The sequence below is a fragment of the Lipotes vexillifer genome, unplaced genomic scaffold (assembly GCF_000442215.2).
Source record: "Lipotes vexillifer unplaced genomic scaffold, Lipotes_vexillifer_v1.1 scaffold70, whole genome shotgun sequence".
NCBI classification, from domain to species: Eukaryota; Metazoa; Chordata; class Mammalia; order Artiodactyla; family Lipotidae; genus Lipotes; species Lipotes vexillifer.
The window spans coordinates 2,214,617-2,238,383 of NW_006789896.1; the positions used below are offsets into that span (position 1 = coordinate 2,214,617).

The 23,767-nt window shown below is 42.3% G+C and overlaps 1 protein-coding gene across 1 annotated transcript in view; it reads right to left on the reverse strand.

Annotated features, from left to right (window-relative positions):
• HYDIN (HYDIN axonemal central pair apparatus protein) overlaps positions 1-23,767 on the reverse strand; it is a 342,406-nt gene that overhangs the window by 109,593 nt on the left and 209,046 nt on the right. The window contains 10 exon segments of the mRNA XM_007462964.1: positions 1-98; positions 2,881-3,049; positions 7,220-7,459; positions 11,377-11,526; positions 11,856-12,047; positions 12,198-12,325; positions 12,545-12,681; positions 13,107-13,234; positions 14,840-14,958; positions 16,654-16,831. The exon segment at positions 1-98 is cut by the window's left edge and continues 1 nt beyond it. Coding sequence (XP_007463026.1) covers positions 1-98; positions 2,881-3,049; positions 7,220-7,459; positions 11,377-11,526; positions 11,856-12,047; positions 12,198-12,325; positions 12,545-12,681; positions 13,107-13,234; positions 14,840-14,958; positions 16,654-16,831 — 1,539 coding nt within the window.

Genomic DNA, 23,767 nt, shown 5'->3' on the forward strand with positions numbered 1-23,767 from the left:
CTCTTCCAGGTTGGATGTGACAGAGATCCCTCGGCTAAGCGAGGTCCTCTTTGTGCTGGCAGAGGTTCCCTGTTCTGACAAGGGACCATCGTCCTCTTCTGCCAGGGAGCAAAGGATGGAAACACACAGGAAGAGTTGGGAGGAGGACAAGGGAGATAGGGCAGAAAAGGGAAGAGAGACAAAGAGGAGAATCACTGAACTGGTTACCATCACCCTGGACTATCTGACCCAAATAAACAAGAATTGCAGTCAGTCTGCTGTTAAATTTCTCTGCCCAGAGTATTTCTACATTTTAACATTAAAAAATACATAACAAAATTATACATTTGGTTTAGAAAATTTGGGAAATTCAAAAGAGCAAAAATGATAAAATTTAGCTACAGAAAGAAATATAGATAGACAAAGAAATGGTGATAGAGGAACAGCAGCTTCATTTTATGATATCAGTATAGGAGAGCAGCAACCTCTCAGATTTTTTTTTTTTTTTTTTTTTGGTACGCGGGCCTCTCACTGTTGCGGCCTCTCCCGTTTCGGAGCACAGGCTCCGGATGCGCAGGCTCAGCGGCCATGGCTCATGGGCCCAGCCGCTCCGTGGCACGTGGGATCTTCCCGGACCGGGGCACGAACCCGTGTCCCCTGCATCGGCAGGCGGACTCTCAACCACTGCGCCACCAGGGAAGCCCCCTCTCAGACTTTTAATTTTTAATTTTTCAAAACTGAAGTTGGGATCATACTATACACATACCAAGTTGTAGCCTGCTTTCCCCCTTAATTTATCATGAACATTTCTCCATGTCATCGTTGAGCACATCTACTACTTTATCTGACCCGGACCCTCCTCAATGCCCCTATTCCACAGAGTTTCAGTGGGTGCATTGGGCTGTCATTGTACAAGTTGACCCAGCTCTACCCTGGAGCCAAGACACCTTCTTTGTTTAATTTTGAATTTGAGTCAGAGAGGTTGTAGCTCTCCTGGGAACGGCAATAACATGACTTGTAGCTGCTGGCCTTCCCTGGATGTAGTCTGGAAGCAGAGAAGGACGTGTACTCTGTGACAGCAGAGTAAGCAGATTCTCAGACAGGTGCTGGTGAGAAGCAGAGGGAGCGCCTCCCTGGACTTCTACTGACCCTCAGGCCCTGGCTCTAGATCACCTTTCCATGGGCCAAATGGAAAAATGAACCCACAACCAAGGCGTGTAGGACAGGGATGAGAGCGATGGGCCCTACTCAGCTCTCACTAAGTCCTCTTTACCTTGCAGCCCCTCGTGACTCTCTGCCTCAGGCCACTAGGCAGTCCTGAGTTTAAATGTCTATCCCCCCACCCCTCCCTGACTTTGAGCTCTCAAAGGTAGGGGCTGATTTCATTGATCTTTCTTCTAGCACTTCAGCTCAGTGCTTGGAACATAGTGGGTGCTTGTTATGGGCTGAACTGGTTCCCATAAAGTTCATTTGCTGAAGTCCTAAGCACCACCCCCGTGCCACACTCCACTCCCTGCCCCAGTATCCCAGAATGTGACTATTTGAAGTTAGGGCCTTTCAAGAGGTAATTAAGTTAAAATGAGTGTCCTAAGCCATCCACAGTCCAATATCACTGGTGTTCTTATAGGAAGAGATTAGGACGCAGACACACAGAGGGAAGTCCTTGTGAACACACAGGGGGAAGACAGGCATCTACAAGCCAAGGAGGGAGGTTCAGTAGAAAACAATTCCACCAACACCTTGATCTTGGATTTCTAGCCTCCAGAATTATGAGAAAATAAGTTTTGCGTGGTTAAGCCCCCCAGTCTGTGGTATTTGCAGTGGCAGTTCTAGTGAACTAATATGCTCAATAAATACGACCAGGAGACTGGGTGGACAGGCAGCCTTCTCTCATCTTCTCCTGTTAGGGCAGATTAGTGTTCTCCAACTACCTTCTGTCTTGAGAGACAACAAGACAGGTCCAAGGGCAGGAGAAATGGACTTCATTCATTCATTCATTCATTCACTCTTACAGAAACATTTGTCAGGCACTATGATGTATCAGGTGCTGGTCCATGCACTGGGTTTACATTGGGGAAGACATGATCACTGCCTTTATGGGGGCTTGTCTAGAGGGGAGACAAGTGTGAAGAAAATACATGTGATGACTATTATGCAGAAGAAGAGAGCAAGTAAGAACAGGGAGGGCAAATTTCCAGGATGAGGGCACAGGGAAGCAGAGAAGTGAGCACCCCAACAAGCTACACGATCCCACAGGTCTCCCTGGAACCTTGATGCTCAAGTACACACAAGGGGGGATCCTGGGTGGATGATGGATAACTCTGGGGTGCTGGGCAAGAAAAGGGAAGATTGTAAGAGCACAGTCCAGCTTTGTGATTGAGTTCTGGCCTTGAGGACCATCGAGGGTCTTTCCTCATGTGAACTCCCACCCCTACCTCTTGCAGGGCACCAATATCTACCATGCATGATGGATTACCTTGCATCACCTAGGCACAGATGTGGAGGTTGTGGAGTGGAGTGGTTATTGTCGTGGACTCCAGAGTCAGAGAGACCTGGGCTTGAGTCCTGATTCTGCCACTTAAATCTGTGGACCTGGCCTCTCAGTGCTTCCTCTCTCATCTGTACGTGTGAAGCCCTCAGCACAGGGCTTGATATCTAGCAAGTGTCCTTCTATATCTGAATTAGCTGTTTTTAAGTCTTAACTCCCCACCAGACTCTGGTGAGAGCAGAATGTGTCCCCATCTCTGCATCCCTACAATGGGGACAACAGGACCATTTTGCAAGGGTTAGAAATGAAATCCGTAAGGTGCTCAGTTAACTGGTTCGTCTCCCAGCAGAGATAATTCAAAGAAGCCAGGGGAGTGGCTGGAGCCGCGGGCTCCAGAACTGTTGAGTTCTCACCGTTCTCCTGTGCCAGACTCTCCAGATATTTCACCTTCATCTGCTCCTCTTTTGACCTCTTCATCTCCTTAAAGTATTCATATACCTCTGGGGGTAGCTTTTCCCCCGGAAGGCGGGGAGGCAGCAGCAGGGAGTTGTAGGAATCGTAGCCCTTCAGCGTTCGCAAGATCTACTCAAGGAGAATGGAAACTGCTGTTGGTCCCACTGGAAGTTTCCTCCCCAAAGTCCCAGGTGGGTCTGCCATCCATCTCATAAAAACCCTGCCCCTGACCAAGGCTGGGGTGTATACAAATACTTTCTGGATCTCAAAGGGTAGGGTCCTTTGCAGAGGTCTAAAGTGTAAGGCTGAGCCCTGGATCTGTGGGGATATAGAATTTTTATTTTGCCCCATTTGTGCTTGGGCATTTCCCATGTGGAAAAGAATTTTCTCCTTGTTTTATAAATAACATATACTGGGTTTTTTGTTGTTGTTGTTTTCCATTGACAAAAGTACAGAACTCAATTATCCACTTTGAGTGACATGTTATTGAAAAATATTGTGGTTAGCAATATTGTCTTGGTAAGGTCGTTGTCTCATGTATAGAGGATCCAGAGAAAAACAGGCAAAATGGCTGTTTAGGTATGTGTATGTGTGTGTGTGTATATTTGAGAGAGAGACAGACAGAGAGGGATGTATATTAGGCTTGTCAGATGAAGTACAAGATGCCTAGTTAAATTTAAATTTCAGATAAAAAAAAGAATAATTTTTAAAGTATAAAAGTGTCCCATATTGTTTATCTGGAATTCAAATTTAATTGTGGCCACCTGTTTTTCTTTCTGCTAAATCCAGCAACACTAGTGTGTATGTATATTTTAAAAAGACAGTAAAATCAACTCCTAGAAAGCAATTACTTCCTATGCAACCTAATTTACTGGTGTGAAAAATCAGTTAGGTAACCCTTCTCCAAGATCACCAATTTTAGTTGCTTGAAAACCAATATTAATGAGCTTACTCTAAAATTTATATGGAAGAACAAAGGGCTAAGAATAGTTGAAACGCTAATGAAGAAAAATAGAGAGGACTGTCCTACCAGATATCAGGAATTATGAAGTTGGAGCAATGGACAGGGTGGTATTGATGCTGAATAGAGAAACTGACCAATGAAATGGAGGTGAGAGCTTAGAATAGACCCACGTGTATATGGAGCTTTGACACAGGACAGAGGTGGCATGGCAGATCAGTGGGGAAAGGAAGGCCTATTCCAAAGGCTGGCTGATGTAGAGACACAAAGGCCTGGCCAACTTGCTTCAACTGAGGCGACTGTAAACAGCCGGCCCAGCTGCAGAGTGTCCTGTGGGATCAGCTGAAGCCTCTGTGCAATGTCATCACAGTTTACCTTCTCTGTCTGCCTAGGTCTAACATGCCTTATCCTTCACAGGTGTCATCCCTGAGAGTACTCTCTGATAAACCTTCTGCATGCAAATCTCAGAGTCTTGGATTCTTCTTTCCACTGACCCTGACCCACAGCAGAGGGTGCTGTGCCAACACAAGCCATTGAACATCTAATAAATACCTAATGAAAAGACTCGAATCCAGAGGGACAGAATCCAAACTGGGCAGAGCACAAACACTGGATGTAAAGAAGATAGAAGATTCAAAGGCCAAGTTGATGGAGAGTCCAGAGGAAGCAGACCATCTTAGCTAAGCCATTCTCAAATTCCTGACCCAGAGCAAACATGAGATGACAAATGTTTATTGTTTTATGTGACTAAGCTTGGGAGTAATTTATTTTGCAGCAATAGATAGCTAATATAACATCACACTTCATGAACAGCAAGACCTTATGAGAAAACAATGGAGCAATGCATTTAAGATATACGAGTGCAGAAAATGTGAGCCAAGGATACTGTATCCAATCAAACCGATCTTCAAGCACAAAAGCCAAGGAAAAACAGTTACGAACACATGAATACTCAGGAAGTACTGTTCCCACGGTCCCTTCCTGAGGAATCCCCTAGAGAATGATCTTCTGACAACCCAGTAGCGAATGGAGAAGCTTCATCACAAGGACTGGTGTTGAGCATTAAATATGTTCAAGTGTAGAACTAAGACTAAATGATGGAAATTAGATGATTACCCAGTAGGCATTAACTGGAAGTAAAGAAATATCATTTTAAATTAGAGGGTGGCGAGGAGAGGTTAAAAAGAGTATTTTAGCTATTTTCATTATTGCTCATAGTAGGGAACTAAGAGGCAGTTTCTAAAAAGTAGGGTACTAAGGGTATTAGATAAAGGCATAGTTTATACAGATCAGCCTCAAGGTAGGACAGCAGGGTAGAGATAGTAAAAATGGACCTGGATAGATCAATGGAAAAGAATAGAGATTCCAGAAATAGACCCAAATAAACATAGTCAACTGATCTTTCCTAAAGGAGCAAATGCAATACCATGGAGCAAAGAGTTTTTTTCAACAAATGATGCTGGAATTGGACATCCACCAGCAAAAAAATAAATCTGAGTGGATCTTATCTTCATAAAAATTAACTCAAATGAATTGTAGACCTAAATAAAAAACATAAAACTATAAAATTTCTAGAAGATAGCATAACAGAAGATTTAGATGACCTAGAGTATGGTGATGACTTTTTAGACACAACTCCAAAGGCACATTCTATGAAAAAAGTAATTGATAAGCTGGACTTCATTAAAATGAAAAACTTCTGCTCTGTAAAAGATAATGTCAAGAGAATGAAAAGACAAGCCACAGACTGGGAGAAAATATTTGAAAAAGACACATCTGATAAAGGACTATTATTCAAAATATGTTAAGAACTCTTAAAGCTCAACAATAAGGAAACAGATAACTTGATTAAAAATTGGGCCAAAGACCTTAACAGATACCTCACCAAAGAAAATATACAGATGGCAAATAGGCGTATGAATGGATATTCCACATTATATATGCCTTCAGGGAAATGCAAATTAAAGCAACAATGAGATACTACTACACACCTATTAGAACAGCCAAAATCCAAAACCCTGACAATATCAAAAGCTAGTGAGGATAAGGAGCAACAGGAACTCTCATTTACTGCTAGTAGGAATGCAAAATGTTACAACCATTTTGGAAGACAGTTTGACAGTTTCTTACAAAACTAAACATACACTTACCATAGAATCCAGCAATCATACTCCTTGGCATTTACCTAAAGAGTTGAAAACTTATGTTCACACAAAAACCGGCACACAGATGTTTATAGCAGCTTTATTCATAACTGCCAAAACTTGGAAGCAACCAAGATGTCTTTCAGTAGGTGAATGGATAAATAAACTGTGGTATTTCCAGACAACGGAATATCATTCAGCACTAAAAAGAAATGAGCTATCAAGCCATAAAAAGACATGGAGGAACCTTAAATGCATATTAGTAAGTGAAAGAAGCCAGTCTGAACATCTACATACTCTATGATTCCAACTGTATGGCATTCTGGAAAAGGCAAAACTACAGAGACAGTAAAAAAGATTAATGGTTGCCAGGGGTTGGGAGGAGGGAGGGATGAATATGTGGAGCACAGAGGATATTTAGGGCAATGAAAATACTTTGTATGACACTATAATGATTGATACATGTTGTTATACATTTGTCTAAACCCATAGAATGCACCAAGGGTGAACTGTAATGTAAACTATGGACTTTGGGTGATTATGATGTCACATAGGTTTATCAATTGTAAAAAATATACCATTCTAGTGAGGGATGTTGATAATGGGGGAGGCTATGCATGTGTGGGGGCAGGGGTTATATGAAAAATCTCTGCATCTTCCCCTCAATTTTGCTGTGAATCAAAAACTGCTCTAAAGAATAAAGTTTAAAAAAAATGGACAAGGAGGAGCAATTGTAAAATATACAAGCCAGAGCAAACAGGAATAAAAAAAAGAGGCAGATTTAAGCCCTAACGTGATTACATTAAATGTAAATGGTCTAAATACATGAATTAAAGACAAAGACTGCCAGAGTGTATTAAAAAGATGACCCAAATACATGCTGTCTACAAGAAACTCATTTCAAATATAATGACTAGGGCATGCATTCTTTACAGTTTGAATTTTAACATGAGCATGTATTAGTTTTTAAATTAGTTGTTTCAAATGTATAATGAGATCACAAAGAAGAATGAATTCTGCTTAGGGCAAGGGAAGTAGGTCAGGAAAGACTGCAAAGTGATCTTTAAATTGACAGGGAAGGGTTCACAAGAAGAAGGAGCAAAGTGAGGAGGAAGTTGTCCAGGCAGAGAGAAGAGTACCTGGCAAGGCCCAGCACGTGTAGGAAAATGGAGTTTGGTTTTGGTCTCTGCTCACCTTCTCTTCTACAAGATATTGCTGGTCAAATTCTAAGGAGTAAAACTCAATGGGAAAGTTGCAAGGATTCTTCACCACCACCTCGGCCTCATCTCCAGGTGCATAAGGCAGCAGTGGCCCCAGCTCCAGAACTGAGGGACTAAATTCCAAGCATGGCTCTAGACCTTGCCCCTGTGCCAGTAGAGTAAGCTTTTGAGCACTCTGGGCAATCTGGAACACCAAGGTTTGGCTGTAGAATTTCTGGAAAATATAAAAACAAAACAAGCAACTAAATTTTTTTCTGTTATATGACGTGTAAAATGGATAACCACTGGGGGACAAAATTGATCCTGTTTAGATTAAGAGAGAAAAGTTTTCTTATAAAGTTACATGAGAGCAATTTATATTAGAGTGTTAAGACTGGGTATCTAGCATGCCAGGCACTGTACCAAGTGCTTCATCACAGTCCTGTGAATGCTGTTCTCATACCCCTCAGATCCTCCAATGCGCTCAGATGTCCCACTGCCACTATCTGAACCTCTGGGTCTGTACCTCTGGGCTCTCATTTCATGGGCCCTGCTGCCCATGGGTAGGGCAGGGCAAGGCAGAAGTGTCAGAGAAGTAACACCTTCTGGGGACAATCCTTAACCAATGACTCTCAGGAGTTACTGTATAAAGACTCCTGAGAGAGATAATTCTGAAATATGCATTTTGTATATTTTCTCTGAGTTTCTAGTGGGATTAAGATCCAGTGTCCAGGACTTCCCTGGTGGCGCAGTGGTTAAGAATCTGCCTGCCAATGCAGGGGACACGGGTTTGAGCCCTGGTCTGGGAAGATCCCACATGCCGTGGAACAATTAAGCCCATGTGCCACAACTACCTAGCCTGTGTTCTAGAGCCTGCAAGCCACAACTATTAAGCCCACATGCCACAACTACTGAAGCCTGTGCAACTAGAGCCTGTGCACCGCAACGAAGAGTAGCCCCCACTAGCCACAACTAAGAGAAAGTCCGCATGCAGCAACGAAGACCCAACGCAGCCAAAAATAAATAAATCAATAAATCAATCCAGTGTCCAAGGTAGCTGGCTCACTCACACACCCTATTAGCTGCCTTCCTTTTCCTTATCACCTTCTACTTCTCTTTTAGTATTCACTACACTTCCTAAATAATCTGCTTGCACTCAAATTCTTGACTCCAGGTCTGTTTCTTGGAGAATCTCAATGATCATATTTCCATTATTTAAAGATACAGTTAAGCAGCTAGTCAGAGATGATCAGCTAGCACAATCAGTTCGTCTGATACAATTAAAATCCAAATACCAGTTGATAATGATACCAATTATTCTAATCTGGTTTCACTTAGGAACCTATTAAAATGCATATTCACAGGCCCATTCCTAGAGATCCTGACTTGGTAGGGGCAGGGTAAGGCTGGGGATTCTGTAGTTTTAACCAGATGCCCAGGTTGTTCTGAAACTGTTGGGCTCATGGCTTGGGTTTGGAAAGCATGATTGGCTGAATGATTTGGAGAGCTCTTAACTACCTTAGCTCAGAGGGAAGGAAAATCAGATGGAAAGAATGTGTAAGGACATAGAAACAAGTTCAGCAAAATACCTGTTGTTGGAGATAGTAAGAGAACAAATTGTTGGCTAAGAAGGTTTTCTATATAGTTATGGATTTAGCACCTTATGTGATCCAAAATTCTATATTTTGACTGTTTTTTAGGGAAATATTTCTTACTTTTTTTTTTTTTTTGGCTGCATCGCGTCTTTGTTGCTGCATGTGGGCTTTTTCTAGTAGCGATGAGCAGGGGCTACTCTTTGTTGTGGTGCATGGGCTTCTCATTGAGGTGGCTTCTCTTGCTGCGGAGCACTGGCTCTAGGTGCATCGGCTCAGTAGTTGTGGCTCACGGGCTCTAGAGTACAGGCTCAGTAGTTGTGGTGCATGGGCTTAGTTGCTCCATGGCACATGGGATCTTCCCAGACCAGGGATGGAACCCATGTCCCCTGCACTGGCAGGCGGATTCTTAACCACTACACCACCAGGGAAGTCCCAGGGAAATATTTCTAAAACATTTCATTCATCTCCTTGTTTTCTAACACAAAGTATTCTGAAGACATAATGTCTAGGAGTTGTTAATGTGGACATCAGTGTTCCTCTGTGCTGCCGATGCTGGATAAGATATAGGTGTGGACTGTATGGGTTGCAAGGCTAACCAGTTCCTTGTATACGGCCAATAAATTCCTCTCCCAAACTCTAATCTGAAAAGATACATGCACCTCAATGTTCATAGCAGTACTGTTTACAACAGCCAAGACATGGAAGCAACCTAAATGTCCATCAACAGAAGAATGGATAAAGAAGATGTGGTATATATGTACAATGGAGTAAAAAAGAATGGAATAATACCATTTGCAGCAACATGGATGGACCTAGAGATTATCATACTAAGCGAAGTAAGCCAGATAGAGAAAGACAAATATCATATGATATCGCTTATACGTGGAATCTAAAAAAGTGATACAAGTGAACTTATTTACAAAACAGAAGTAAACTCAGACATAGAAAACAAACTTATGGTTACCAAAGGGGATAGTGGGGCAGGGGGGAGAGATAAATGAGGAGTTTGGGATTAATATATACACACTACTATATATAAAATAGGTAAACAACAAGGACCTACTGTATAGCATAGGGAACTACACTCAATATCTTATAATAACCTACAATGGAAAAGAGTCTGAAAAAAATATATGTATTCATTTTAAATTAACTATACTTCAGCAAAAAATGATACTTAAAAAAATTCCTATCCCATTTGGTGGAAACATTTTATTAATTTTGACCAATGCTAACTCGACATTCATGGAACTGCCCAAACAAATCTCTCTTTTCACTATATTTACTGATATTTTTTTCAGTAAAACATCCAAAATCTTGAGTAAACCTGGTGGCAGTCTTAAGACTCTCTAAGAATGACAAACACATTCGTTTTCTTTTCTTTTAAAAGGGTTGGGGAGATTTTGATAACGACAGAAACAGGGACTCTATTTTAGAATCAGATATGAAGTCATTCTCTTTTCTTTCTTCTCATTGTAGATTCTGAAGCATTTCCTCAAAGCCGTTACCAGGAAAACGGGAGTTAACCATGGGTATTTTATAAAACTCACATCAATTTCTTCTTTTTAAAGAATAAAGAAAAACATCTCCCAAATCCTTAGGCTTTCAGCAAAAGTCTTTACAGTGTAACCTCTTGAGATCCTCTCTGGTTCTAGGATTTTTATTATTTTTTTTACTGTATTCTTTGTCAGGAGTAGCTTTGTGCTCATGGTGTTTGCAAAAGAAACACTTGTGAGGCCCAGGGAGTATGTCTACCAGAAAGTACTTATTATTATCACAACTACTGATGATAATAATAAATAGATATTGAGACACTACATACAGAGCAGTATGCTATGCATTTTATTCACATTAATTCATTTAATCTTCAAAATGACCCTTAGGAGGTAGCTACTGCAGGTTGATAATTTCTTACCTGAAACCCTAGGGGCCAGATGCTTTCAAATTCAGAGTTTTAAAAAGGTAAACAGAGAGCATATACCCTATGTTACACAGTATCCTTAGCAGCATCCCCTGTAATCAAACACATTAATATTTCTGCAGTTGCAGTGTTTGAGTCTGCAAACCAAGGGGGATAAATAAGGGTTAAGTAGTCTCATGTGAGTTCAGATAGGTTTTTCTGCCAAATGAGTTTGGGTCTGAAACTTAAAAAAATTTTTCCCCCAGTTTTTAGAAATTACTGGATTTTGGAATTGCAATAAGGGATTTTGGACATGTGATATTATTGTTTTTCATTTTATCTATGAGCAAACTAAGGTTTAGCGAGGCTGAATAATTTGCCCAAAGCCATGCAGCCTCTTAGTCAGAGGCAGAAGGCCACTAAGCCAGGTCTGTTGGTAAAAGTCAAAGTGTTAGATAGATCTGCCGATTCCAGAGCCGGTGCTCCTAACCACCAGGACACAGCTCCTGCATGAACCAGAGCACTGAATGTCATAATCAGAATAGTGAGGGACAGGTCACTCAAAGTTTCCCTGGAGACCCAATCAAGCATGGACTTCGAGTACAGCTCAAAGAGATCCAGAGAGTCTGAATGAGACTGCATTTCTTTAAAGCTTACCTCTTCTTTGGGCATGAATTTCACTTGCATGTTGGACCTCTCACCAGGATCCAAGACCCCAGAAGTGGGCTGAATCTCAAAGATCCGTGTCTTTGGCTTAAATTCAGCACATAGTTTCCGTCTTAAGTACTTGGGCATGTGTTTCTCCAGCTGGCAAATAAATAGTAGACAATTAGACCATTTTCTTTGGAAAATGCCTCCACCCTCCACCCACTCAATCTATGTTTACTGATTACTTCCCAGGTGTCAGGGGATGTGTGGATACCCGGGGCACAAAGATAAATACGACATTCTCGAGATAGCATGGCCTGATAGTCCTTGAGTGCTGGGCTGAGGGCCTACATTTTATTCAGGGGGCAATGGTTGTCGCTGAAAGCCTTTGAGCAGAAGGGTGAAATGAAGAGTGTGACGGATTAGAATTATAAATCTGACTTAAACGGAGATGGAAAAAAGGGGACAATGGGCCACAATTCATTTACCTTGCTAACTTGCTTATGGGTGTGGATAAACCATTCACAAGGGACTTGGAGGTGATTGGAAAGCTGAATAGTTTCCACGAGGCACTGTCCACACTGAATTGTGGCAAACTCCACTTTTCCACAAGACAGTGTCATACTGGGAATGGTCACCTTGGCTTGGAGACAGATGTGAACTGTTGGCCCTCCAACCACCTAGAGTGGGCATAAAATTGTTGTTACCATGTAGCATGGGATTGGAGAAAGAATCACGGCTCTGAAATAGTAACTGGATCATCACAGGGGTGATCAGCAAGCAGAGCTGGAAGCTGGGGAGGATCAGCTGGGCCTAGTGATGCATCCTACCTTGATGGGCAGAATGACCTTTTTGTTTCCAACAGAAAGGCTGGCCCCTTGTGCATCAAATCTCACTTCAAATGTTTCCGTTTCACAGTAAGGCAGATTCTTCACACGATCTAGCTCAATACTGAAGCCTGGACCAAGACAAACAAAATTTCTTTGTGGAAAAGAAAAGTAGCAATCAAGAGCTGCTCTAGATACAGCCCATCAGAGGCAGGATGACCACTCAAAGTATCAATTAATGGCCCAACAATTCTTTCAGCTGATCGCAGAGGAAGCACTCCGGGACAGTACAGATGGGCATCGTGTTAGAAATGACAGAGTGCAATAGGAAGGGTCTCCATCCTGGTTACCTGTGTCGTGAAGGACATGCTTTTCTGCATGGAAGGACACTGGGAAGTGACTGGTGTTGGTGATCTTGATGATGTGGGTTCGGACATCACCAAGGATGATGTAGCCAAAGTCTAAGATATATTCTGGCAGCTGGACTCTGAAACAGTTAACAAGGTCTTCTTACCACTCACATTTCCAAAAGTGCAAGAGTATGAGGCTCTCTTCCATCTCCTCTGCACAATTCTATTCTCTGGAGTAGAGAACCACCACTCTCCAGAATGGAGACTAGGAACAAGACACTTCCCCCAGAAGACCACATTGCTGCTTTAGCCATCATCTCTAAACACACTCAGTGCTGGTCCTTAAGGACCTGAAACCGGCCCATCTATTAGACAAAGTGGGAGGTTTCTGACTAAGAGGCAGAGACCTGCCTGGTTGGCTGGCTGCTAGATAACGGCAGACATGTAAGGCGAGTGGATTTCATCCATACATAGTCAATCACTAATTCATGGAGCACTCCGGTGGAGGGCACTGCTGGCTCTGCTACACTCTGAAACAAACACGACATGGAAGGGCGCTCACTTGATCGGTTTGCGGTGACTGTGATGGCAGAAGTTGTCCATGGAACCAAGGACAATTGATTTCTGATGTTCTGTGGCATAGTCTTGGACTATAAGCCGCTCTACTTCCATCTGGAGTTGAGCATTTAACTGGAGCAAGAGAGAAGAGCAAGTAAGCAAATTCTTTGAGAACATGCATTCTCAATGGGGGCAAAACCACCCCTAAGGGGGCGAAAGTTGCTTCATGGAGGAGAGAGTGAGAAAATCTTAGATATTACAATGGCTTGTGGCCCTCCAAAGGGCCACAGTAAATAAATAGATATACAGTATATCTGTGGTGTTAAAATTTTTGTTGGGGTTTAAGGTGGTTAAACAAACTGTACATCTGTGCCATGGAGTATTACTGAGCAATGGAGTAAGGAATGAACTATTTATGTTGATGGACCTCAAGTGCATTATGCTGAATGAAAAAAAAATAATCTCAAAAGGTTACATACTGTATGATTCCATTTACATAACTCTTCTATGCTCATAACAAGATTATAGAGATGGAGAACTATAGTGGCTGCCCGGGGAAAGGGGTGGGGAGATTGGGGATGGCTATAAGGGAGAAGCATGTAAAGGCAAAAACAAATTAAAAATAAGAGACTCAAGGGAGTTCCCTGGTGGCCTAGTGGTTAGGATTCTGGGCTTTCACTGCTGCGGTCCCGGTTCAATCCCTGGTCAGGAACTGAGATCCTGTAAGCCATGAGGTGTGGCAAAAAAAAAAAAGAGGCTCAATTCTCCCTGTTGAAAATAAGGGTAGAGACGTCTTCCAGCTTCATTTTCAAGAAAAATTGTAAGTTCTTTCTCTGTCTCTTGGAAATATATATAAATCTTTTCATAGGCTAAGACTTTTTATCAGCTTCACAACCCGGGAACATCTTCCTTAAGGACCTGGGAACCATCTCTTTGACATGTCATCATCAAGGAAGATAGAGCCCCATCTCCTATCCTGCCATTTCTGTGGGAGGATAGGAGCTCAACTTCAGAGGACCCTGTCATAAAAACACAAAAGGTTTGTTTTCCCTTTGGGTAAAGCCAATTAGCTAACACAGATGGTCACCCCAATTACCATGTGAATTTAGCATGAACTAAGTGTGACAAATGGTGCTGTCAAGTCCTCTTACTTGAGGACTAGTTATAGTTTTTACTTAAGGACTAGTTACTGTTTACCTTGAGAACATGTATATAATAGGTTGTATCTGCTTGGCTCTATGAAAGACTGAGATTTCTTTCTGTCTTTGCAATCTCCTAGCAGACTGACAGAGACACGGAACACTTTCTGCTTTAATGCTTATCAATAATAAAGTTGGATTCTTTCTCTTCCACCTTTGTGGAGAGATTCTGTGGGTTGGAAAGAGATTTTTGCTTATAATTCTATTTCCCCAGTGAGCACAAGGGATACTTACGGAGATGGAACACTTCTGTACCTTAATTGTGGTGGTGGATACACAAAGCTACACGTGAAAAAATTGGGTTAGACCCACACACAGACGCAGATATGCATACATACAGAGACATGCAGACATGCAGAGACAGACCCACGAGTACATATAAAACTGATGAAATCTGAATAAGCTCTATGGCTTGTACCAATGTCCATTTCCTGGTTTTGATACTGTTCTATAGTTATGCAAGATGTTACCACTAGGAAAAACATTTTTTTGCAGCTTCCTGTGAATCTACTTCCTGTGCAAGTGAAGCCAATCTTACCTCAGAAGATTCATCCTCAGGCACTTTCTCAGGTCTCTCTAAGTGGTGAAACATTTCATTTTTGTTTTTTTCTAGGTTTTTTCTGGCCTGATTTAAGAAGATTTCATACCTCTCACATCCTGTGGGGGTTGGAAGGAGAAGGAAATCTGAATGGCTAGAAATATATGAATTATGCCTAAAACACAGACTCTAAGCTCAGGGTAAATAAAGTGAGAAGGGAAGTGAACTTTGTGAAACCTAGCCTGCCATGTTTTCTCTGCTTCAGAGGATAATTTGTGAATGAGTAGAATTTGTAAAAGAGAACTCACTGAGTTTTATGAGATTATGCTTTAGTGGGCTACCAACTGTTTCTCAAGAACTTAATGACAGTAACATCCTGAGCCACTCATAGGGTGACCAACTGGATCCCAGCCTACTTGATACTTTCCCAGTTCTAGCACCGATGGCTGCGCCACTTGGGAAACCCCTCCATGCTGGACAAACCCAGATGGATGGTCACCCTTTAGGTTGGTCTTCATGTTTATTAATTCTCTGTTAACAAAAAGAATACATTTGGTTCAAGTTGCTTTAACTACGACTAAATAAGCTACAGCCCCCTGAATCAGGCAGGCTGGGCAAAGGGGAGAGAGATTTCTCCAGTTCACCAGTAAGCCAGCGCAAATTCAAATGCTTGAGGGGCAAGGTAAGCAAAGTAATTAAAGTGCCTTCTATGAAACCACAGGAAGTGCTGGGACTGTGGCGAACTGGAGTACAGAAGACCCAACTAGTATTCAGATTTAAATTATTTTAAAGCCCTGTATTGGGCAAACATGTCTACTGCCATCATGAGGCCAGCTGGGCACCCAGTTTTCAACCGTGTGGCAAAGGCTTTTCTTCTTGACAATTATATGTAGAGTTGGACTAACCTCAGGCTGGCTGGAACTCTAGATACTAGAATGTAACATGGTCTTAGATTTATTAATGTTTGTGTTCATATTATCAGGGAGCAGACAATTAGGATTTAATGCATGACCATCAACAGGTGAGTTAGTGACTTTGGCGAGTGGGGTAGGAGGAAAGGCTGAGGTGGGAGGGCTTAGTCTGAAGCTGCTTAGGGAATGTAGATTTCAAAGAGCTTGAAGAGGGTTCACGAAGAAGAGTGAGAAGTTTCTCTTGACTCTTCATCCTGTAGTCCATGTCAGGAAGAAAGAGCCAGAGTCAGTCTGTGGCTAAAAGAGCTGCTGAGTTGAGCTTCAGGATCTGCCAAGACAGAAATATTCTGATACAGAGGGATGGCTCTGGGTGCCAGATGTTACCCAGAAAAGCCTTGGCTAAGGATTTGGGCAGACAATTGATAAGTCTAAGTTAGCCTCCAAACTGTACTGCCAGCATAAGGGGTTGGAACCTTAGCTGCCTTTCTGTACAGTTTATATTGATATTTTGAGAACTGTATTCCTTGCAGTACAATCAGCCTTTGCCTTCTCAATGGCCATCTGTGAGTGACAACTCAGTGAGAGAGTGCAGCTGGAAGGAACATGTGATGGAGGAAAAGGCTTTTGGAAGTACAATGTCCTGATCCCTCTTTAAGTAATTTAATGATGGCAAAATTGGCCAGGGGTCTTAATTTGGAACTACCATGGACCCTATCTTGTCTTACTCATCTCAGGTCACCAAGTCAATTTCAACTCTTGACGTTTTTTGCAATTCAGGAATAACACAAAAGGGAACTTGTGAGGACTGCCAAACAAATAATGCGAGTTGCCATCAACCTTATAATAAGCAGCTAAAACACATCTTGTCATCCAGTGGGGAAATACTATAGAGGGCCAGAGTACCTTTGAGGTTCCTGGGGAGATCGACGCAGATTCGGGGAAAGATTCCCTCTCCACTCAGAGTAATATTTTCTGGGTCCAAGTGGGCAATCTGTATCTGGAAGCTCCTTTGAAAGATCTCAGGTACTCCAGGTAAGTAGTAAACCTTCAACACCTGCTCTTTATGGGAACCGATAAAACCCTATACAGCAGAAAGATGGGAGAGAATTTTAAGATTTACGTAAAATTTAGGTAAAATTTACGTAAAATTTACAATGGACTCTTGCTTCTGGCAGTTCGATGGACTAGATAATCCCAAGGGCCTCGTGTGCTATATTGTCCACTCACATTCCTCCTCCAAGATTCATTCCTATGAAGGTATGAGAAAATGACAAACAATAGAAAAATAGGCAGCATATGTGGGCATGCATTTCATAAAAGAGGAAACAGAATGGCAAACAAACAGTAAAGCTGCTTATCCTTATAAGTAATCAGGGAAATGCAAATTAAGATCATAATGAAAAAAATTTTAAACCATAAGATTGGCAAAGTTTGCCAAATTTGGTAAGACTATGCATCAAAAGAAACTCACATTTCAACACATCTGGTGGGAATGTCAATAGGAAAGATCACTGTGAAAACTGCTTTAGTGGAGATAGCTTCAAGATGGTGGAGGAGTAAGACGTGGAGATCACCTTCCTCCCCCAAAATACATTAAAAATACATCTACGTGAGGACCAGCTCCTACAGAACACCTACTGAACTCTGGCAGAAGACCTCAGACTTCCCAAAGGCCAAAAACTCCCCACGTTCCTGGGTAGGGCAAAAGAAAAGAGAAAAACAGAGACAAAAGAATAGGGACGGGACCTGCACCTCTGGGAGGGAGCTGTGAAGGAGGAAAAGTTTCCACACACTAGGACGCCCCTGCACTGGCGGAGACGGGGGGTGGGCGGGGGGGAGCTTCGGAGCCGCGGAGGAGGGCGCAGGTGCGGAGGGCAAAGCGGGGAGACGCCCGCACAGAGGATCGCTGCTGACCAGCACTCACCAGCCTGAGAGGCTTGTCTGCTCACCTGCTGGGGCAGGCGGGGGCTGGGAGCTGAGGCTCCGGCTTTGGAGAGGACTGGGCTTGGCTGCCTGAACACAGCCTGAAGGGGGCTAGTGTGCCACAGCTAGCCGGGAGGGAGTCTGGGAAAAAGTCTGGACCTGCCTAAGAGGCAAGAGACCATTGTTTTGGGGTGTACGAGGAGAGGGGATTCAGAGCACCACTTAAATGAGCTCCAGAGATGGACGTGAGCTGCGGCTATCAGCGTGGACCCCAGAGACAGGCATGAGATGCTAAGGCTGCTGCTGCAGGCCCCAAGAAGCCTGTTGCAAGCACAGGTCACTATCCACACCTCCCCTCCCGGGAGCCTGTGCAGCCCGCCACTGCCAGCATCCCGTGATCCAGAGACAACTTGACCACGAGAACACACATCATGCCTCAGGCTGGTGCAACGTCACGCCGGCCTCTGCCGCTGCAGGCTTGCCCCGCATTCTGTACCCCTCCCTTCCCCGGTCTGAGTGAGCCAAAGCCCCCTAATCCACTGCTCCTTTAACCCCCTCCTGTCTGGGGGAAGAACAGACGCCCTCAGGCAACCTACATGCAGAGGCGGGGCCGAATCCAAAGCTGAACCCCAGGAGCTGTGCGAACAAAGAAGAGAAAGGGAAATCTCTCCCAGCAGCCTCAGGAGCAGCGGATTAAATCTCCACAATCAACTTGATGTACCCTGCCTCTCTGGAATACCTGAATAGACAATGAATCATCCCAAAATTGAGGCAGTGGACTTTGGAAGCAACTGTAGGCTTGGGGTTTGCTTTCTGCATCTAAGTTGTTTTCGGTTTTATGTTTATCTTAGTTTAGTATTTAGAGCTTATTATCATTGGTAGATTTGTTTATTGATTTGGTTGCTCTCTTCCTTTATTTTTTTTAATATATATATTTTTCCTTTTTCTCCTTTTGTGAGTGTGTATGTGTATGCTTCTTTGTGTGATTTTGTCTGTATAGCTTTGATTTTACCATTTGTCCTAGGGTTCTGTCTGTCTGTTTTTTTGTTGTTGTTGTTTTTTAGCATAGTTTTTAGCACTTGTTATCATTGGTGGATTTGTTTTTTGGTTTGGTTGCTCTCTTCTTTCTTTCTTTCTTTTTTTGGTTACTTTTTAAAAAATAATATATTTTTTATTTTAATAACTTTGTTTTATTTTAGTTTTCTTCCTTCCTCCCTCCCTCCCTCCCTCCCTCCCTCCCTCTCTCTCTCTCTCTCTCTCTCTCTTTCTTTCTTTTTTTTCCTCCCTTTTCTTCTGAGCCGTGTGGCTGACAGGGTCTTGGTGCTCCGCCCTGGTGCCAGGCCTGAGCCTCTGAGGTAGGAGAGCTGAGTTCAGGACACTGGTCCACCAGAGACCTCCTGGCCCCAAATCATATCAAACGGCAAAAGCTCTCTCAGAGATCTCCATCTCAACGCTAAGACCCAGCTCCACTCAACGACCAGCAAGCTACAGTGCTGGACACTCTATGCCAAACAACTAGCAACACAGGAACACAACCCCACCCATTAGCAGAGAGGCTGCCTAAAATCATAATAAGGGCACAGACACCCCAAGACATACCACCAGAGGCAGTCCTACCCACCAGAAAGACAAGATCCAGACTCATCCACCAGAACACAGGCACCAGTCCCCTCCACCAGGAAGCCTATATGACCCACTGAACCAACCTTAGCCACGGGGGGTAGACACCAAAAACAACGGGAACTATGAACCTGCAGGCTGTGAAAAGGAGACCTCCAAACATAGTAAGTTAGGCAAAATGAGAAGACAGAGAAACACACAGCAGATGAAGGAGCAACGTAAAAACCCACCAGACCTAACAAATGAAGAGGAAATAGGTAGTCTTCCTGAAAAAGAATTCAGAGTAATGATAGTAAAGATGATCCAAAATCTTGGAAATAGAATGGAGAAAATACAAGAAACGTTTAACAAGGACTTAGAAGAACTGAAGAGCAAACAAACAATGATGAACAACACAATAAATGAAATTAAAAATTCTCTAGAAGGAGTCAATAACAGAATAACTGAGGCAAAGAACAGATAAGTGACCTGGAAGATAAAATAGTGGAAATAACTACCACAGAGCAGAATAAAGAAAAAAGAATGAAAAGAATTGAGGACAGTCTCAGAGACCTCTGGGCCAACATTAAACGCACCAACATTCGAATTATAGGGGTTCCAGAAGAAGAAGAGAAAAAAGAAAGGGACTGAGAAAATATCTGAAGAGATTAGAGTTGAAAACTTCCCTAATATGGGAAAGGAACTAGTCAGTCAACTCCAGGAAGCACAGAGAGTCCCATACAGGATAAATCCAAGGAGAAACATGCAAAGACACATATTAATCGAACTATCAAAAAGTAAATACAGAGAAAAAATATTAAAACCAGCAAGGGAAAAACAGCAAATAACATACAAGGGAATCCCCATAAGGTTAACAGCTGATCTTTCAGCAGAAACTCTGCAAGCCAGAAGGGAGTGGCAGGACATATTTAAAGTGATGGAAGGGAAAAACCTACAACCAAGATCACTCTACCCAGCAAGGATCTCATGCAGATTTGATGGAGAAATTAAAACCTTTACAGACAAGCAAAAGCTAAGAGAATATAGCACCACCAAACCAGGTTTACAACAAATGCTAAAGAACCTTCTCTAGGCAGGAAACACAAGAGAAGGAAAACACCTACAATAACAAACCCAAAACAAGTAAGAAAATGGTAATAGGAACATACATATCGATAACTACCTTAAATGTAAACGGATTAAATGCTCCAACCAAAAGACACAGACTGGCTGAATGGATACAAAAACAAGACCCGTACATATGCTGTCTAGAAGAGACCTACTTCAGACCTAGGGACACATACAGACTGAAAGTGAGGGGATGGAAAAAGATATTCCATGCAAATGGAAATCAAAAGAAAGCTGGAGTAGCAATTCTCATATCAGACAAAATAGACTTTAAAATAAATGCTATTACAAGAGACAAAGAAGGACACTACAGAATGATCAAGGGATCAATCCAAGGAGATATAACAATTGTAAATATTTATGCACCCAACATAGGAGCACCTCAATACATAAGGCAAATGCTAACAAGCATAAAAGGGGAAACTGACAGTAACACAATCATAGGAGGGGACTTTAACACCCCTTTCACCAATGGACAGATCATCCAAATTGAAAACAAATAAGGAAACACAAGTTTTAAATGATACATTAACAAGATGGACTTAACTGAAATTTACAGGGATAAATTGGGAGACTGGGATTGACATATACATACTACTATATATAAAACAGATAACTAATACAGACCTATTGTATAGCACAGGGAACTCTACTCAGTACTCTGTAATGGCCTATATGGGAAAAGAATCTAAAAAAGAGTGGATATATGTATATGTATAACAGAATCACTTTGCTGTACACCTGAGACTAACACAACATTGTAAATCAACTATACCCCAATAAAATTTTTTTTTAAATTCCAAAAAGGAGCCAACACTGAAAAAAAAAACCTAGGGAAAAATGCTAGTATAGGTTCAAGCTATTTAGAAGTGTTTTAAAAGTCATTTTTGAAGAGGCCTCATAATTTTGAACATATTTTATTGTTTTTTGATGTTACAAGTAATATATATTCTTTGAAGAAAAATTAGAGCATGAAGACAAGAAAAAATTTAATGAAGATCACTAGTGCTTACTACTGACACATAAATAATGATTAACACTGACTGGTGGATATCAATCCATATTTTATTTAAATACACATACACACCCACACACACCATGGGGGTCCATGAGCCCACTAGTGTTAATAAACTTATCTCCAACCCTCAAAGCGCCTGTGACAGTTAAAAATCATTGCCATCATTTCTATGAGAAGCCATTGCCTAATTCTCTTGCTTCTCTTGGCCTCCACTCTCTCACTTCCTTACATGCTATCTGCTTCACTGAACAGAACTGAGCCTTGTCACCAAATTTCACAATGCACTCACTCACATGAAGCATTTTATGAAATTTTGCACATTTTATGGAATGTGTGAGTGTGAGTGTGTATGTGGGGAGTGTTATAAGGTGGAGTCAAATTGCAGTGTGCAGTGTTTCCCAGGATTCACCCTCCCATGCTCATTCTCTCTTCTCCTCACCCCTCTCTTGAGCAATCCACAAAATTCTCTTGTTTCCTACAAAATTCTCTTTCTTCCTGCACTCAGTGCCCTGGAGGGTAGTAGGGTGGGTCTCAGCTTTTATCTTGAGCAGTAACAATGTATTTTTCCAATAACCGATAGTTCTCTCACGTTATTCTTGTGGAAAATTTTTCTCTATCTAGTTATATGTTCAAGCATTCATGTACACTGCAGGACTCTGTAAACATTTGTTTTCATTATAAGAATCTGGACTTATAGCAAGAAATCTGGTAAATATAGAAAAGAAAAAACATACAGAGAAAAAAATCCCATTCGGAACCATAAAAACAACGTCCAGTTCAAAAGAAGAGGGAAGTACAAAAAAGAGTTAACATAGCAGTCCTAAAACTGCTACTCTTAGAAAGGCCTGCTTGCAAGGTTGGTAAGAATGGCTCACTGTGCCTCAACGTTTTCGTGCAAACAACTATGGTTTATGATGAACACCTGTTTTCTTTCTGGGAGACTGGAATTTTGGTATGCGCCAGGCAGAGGGTGTCTGTGTGACTGGGCCCCACTGGCACTGAGTCTCCAGTGGGCTTCGGTGGTAGCTCTCATATTGTGTAGTCACAGCTCATTGCTGGGGGATTAGGAGCATCTCGCGTGACTCCACTGGGAGGGAATTCTTGGATGCCTGCACCGGGTTTCTTCTGAACTTTGCTCCATGTGCTTTTTCCCTTCGCTGATTTTACTTGTATTCTTTGGCTGGAATAAATCATAGTCACCAGTACAACTTATTGGTGAGTCCCCCTAGAGAATCGTTAAACCTGGGGGATGATCCTGGGGACCCATGACACAAGGATGATTCTGAGGAATAAGAGCAAATATAGTCTATGAGTTCCTATAAGAAAGAAGAAAAAATAAGATAATATCTAATCCATGGTATCAATGAGATTCAAGAAGCCACCGTGTGTAAACAGCAGGAGCAGAGAGTCAGGGACAGGGAGTAACCCCAAACCAGAAAAAAGTATATGGGGATGAAAAATCCTCCTACTTCTGGTTCTGAAAATGCTGGTGACTGCACTGTTATAGCTCCCTCTCATGCTACAAGTATAAGGATATTCTGTATAAGGCACAACAACAACAAAGGCAACAACAAAAGTCTCTTTCAATATATAGTGAGCTTGAAAGAAAATAGATCCTCTGATGTGAAAAAGAAACAGATGGAACCTAGCCAGTGTGGTTAAGTTCAGAGCCTTTACTTGGTGACCACGGGTGACATCAGACCCAACTACAGTCCCTACCACCCAAGGACTGAAATAGAGGGATGCAGCCTGGACCCATGTGAGGTGGGCACACAGGGCAAATCCCTGCACGAGGCTGGAGCAATGAAGGGAGGCCACTCCCGTTATTTCTCTGCACTTCAGGGAAGAATCAAGGAAGCTTGTATCTCTCTGGGATCCTAGGTGGGGAAAATATGTATCCCATGGGATACAGAATGCTCAAGCCTGTATCATGCATGTGCGTGGAGTCTTCACATACATTGACAGACCACTGTGGTTAATCCAGGTCAAAACATTAACTCAAGTAAAGCAACTATACTCCAATAAGAAAGAAAACAAACAAACAAACAAAACATCAACTCAAAATCTGACCCCTTGGGGTACCTGGCAAAAACAACTGCAACACTACTGTAGCACCACCCTGCAATCCAGGGTGAATGAGGCTGTCACAGAGAAAACGGTCTCAGTGGAAGATGATCCCAAGCCAAAAATTACATATCATATGGGGAAAGCATTGATAATGAAAGAGAGTTAACAGTCACACAAATAGGAATAATGGTGTCCCTAATAACTCAATTAGAATAACTTAAAAGAGGGCTTCCCTGGTGGCGCAGTGGTTGAGAGTCCGCCTGCCGATGCAGGGGACACGGG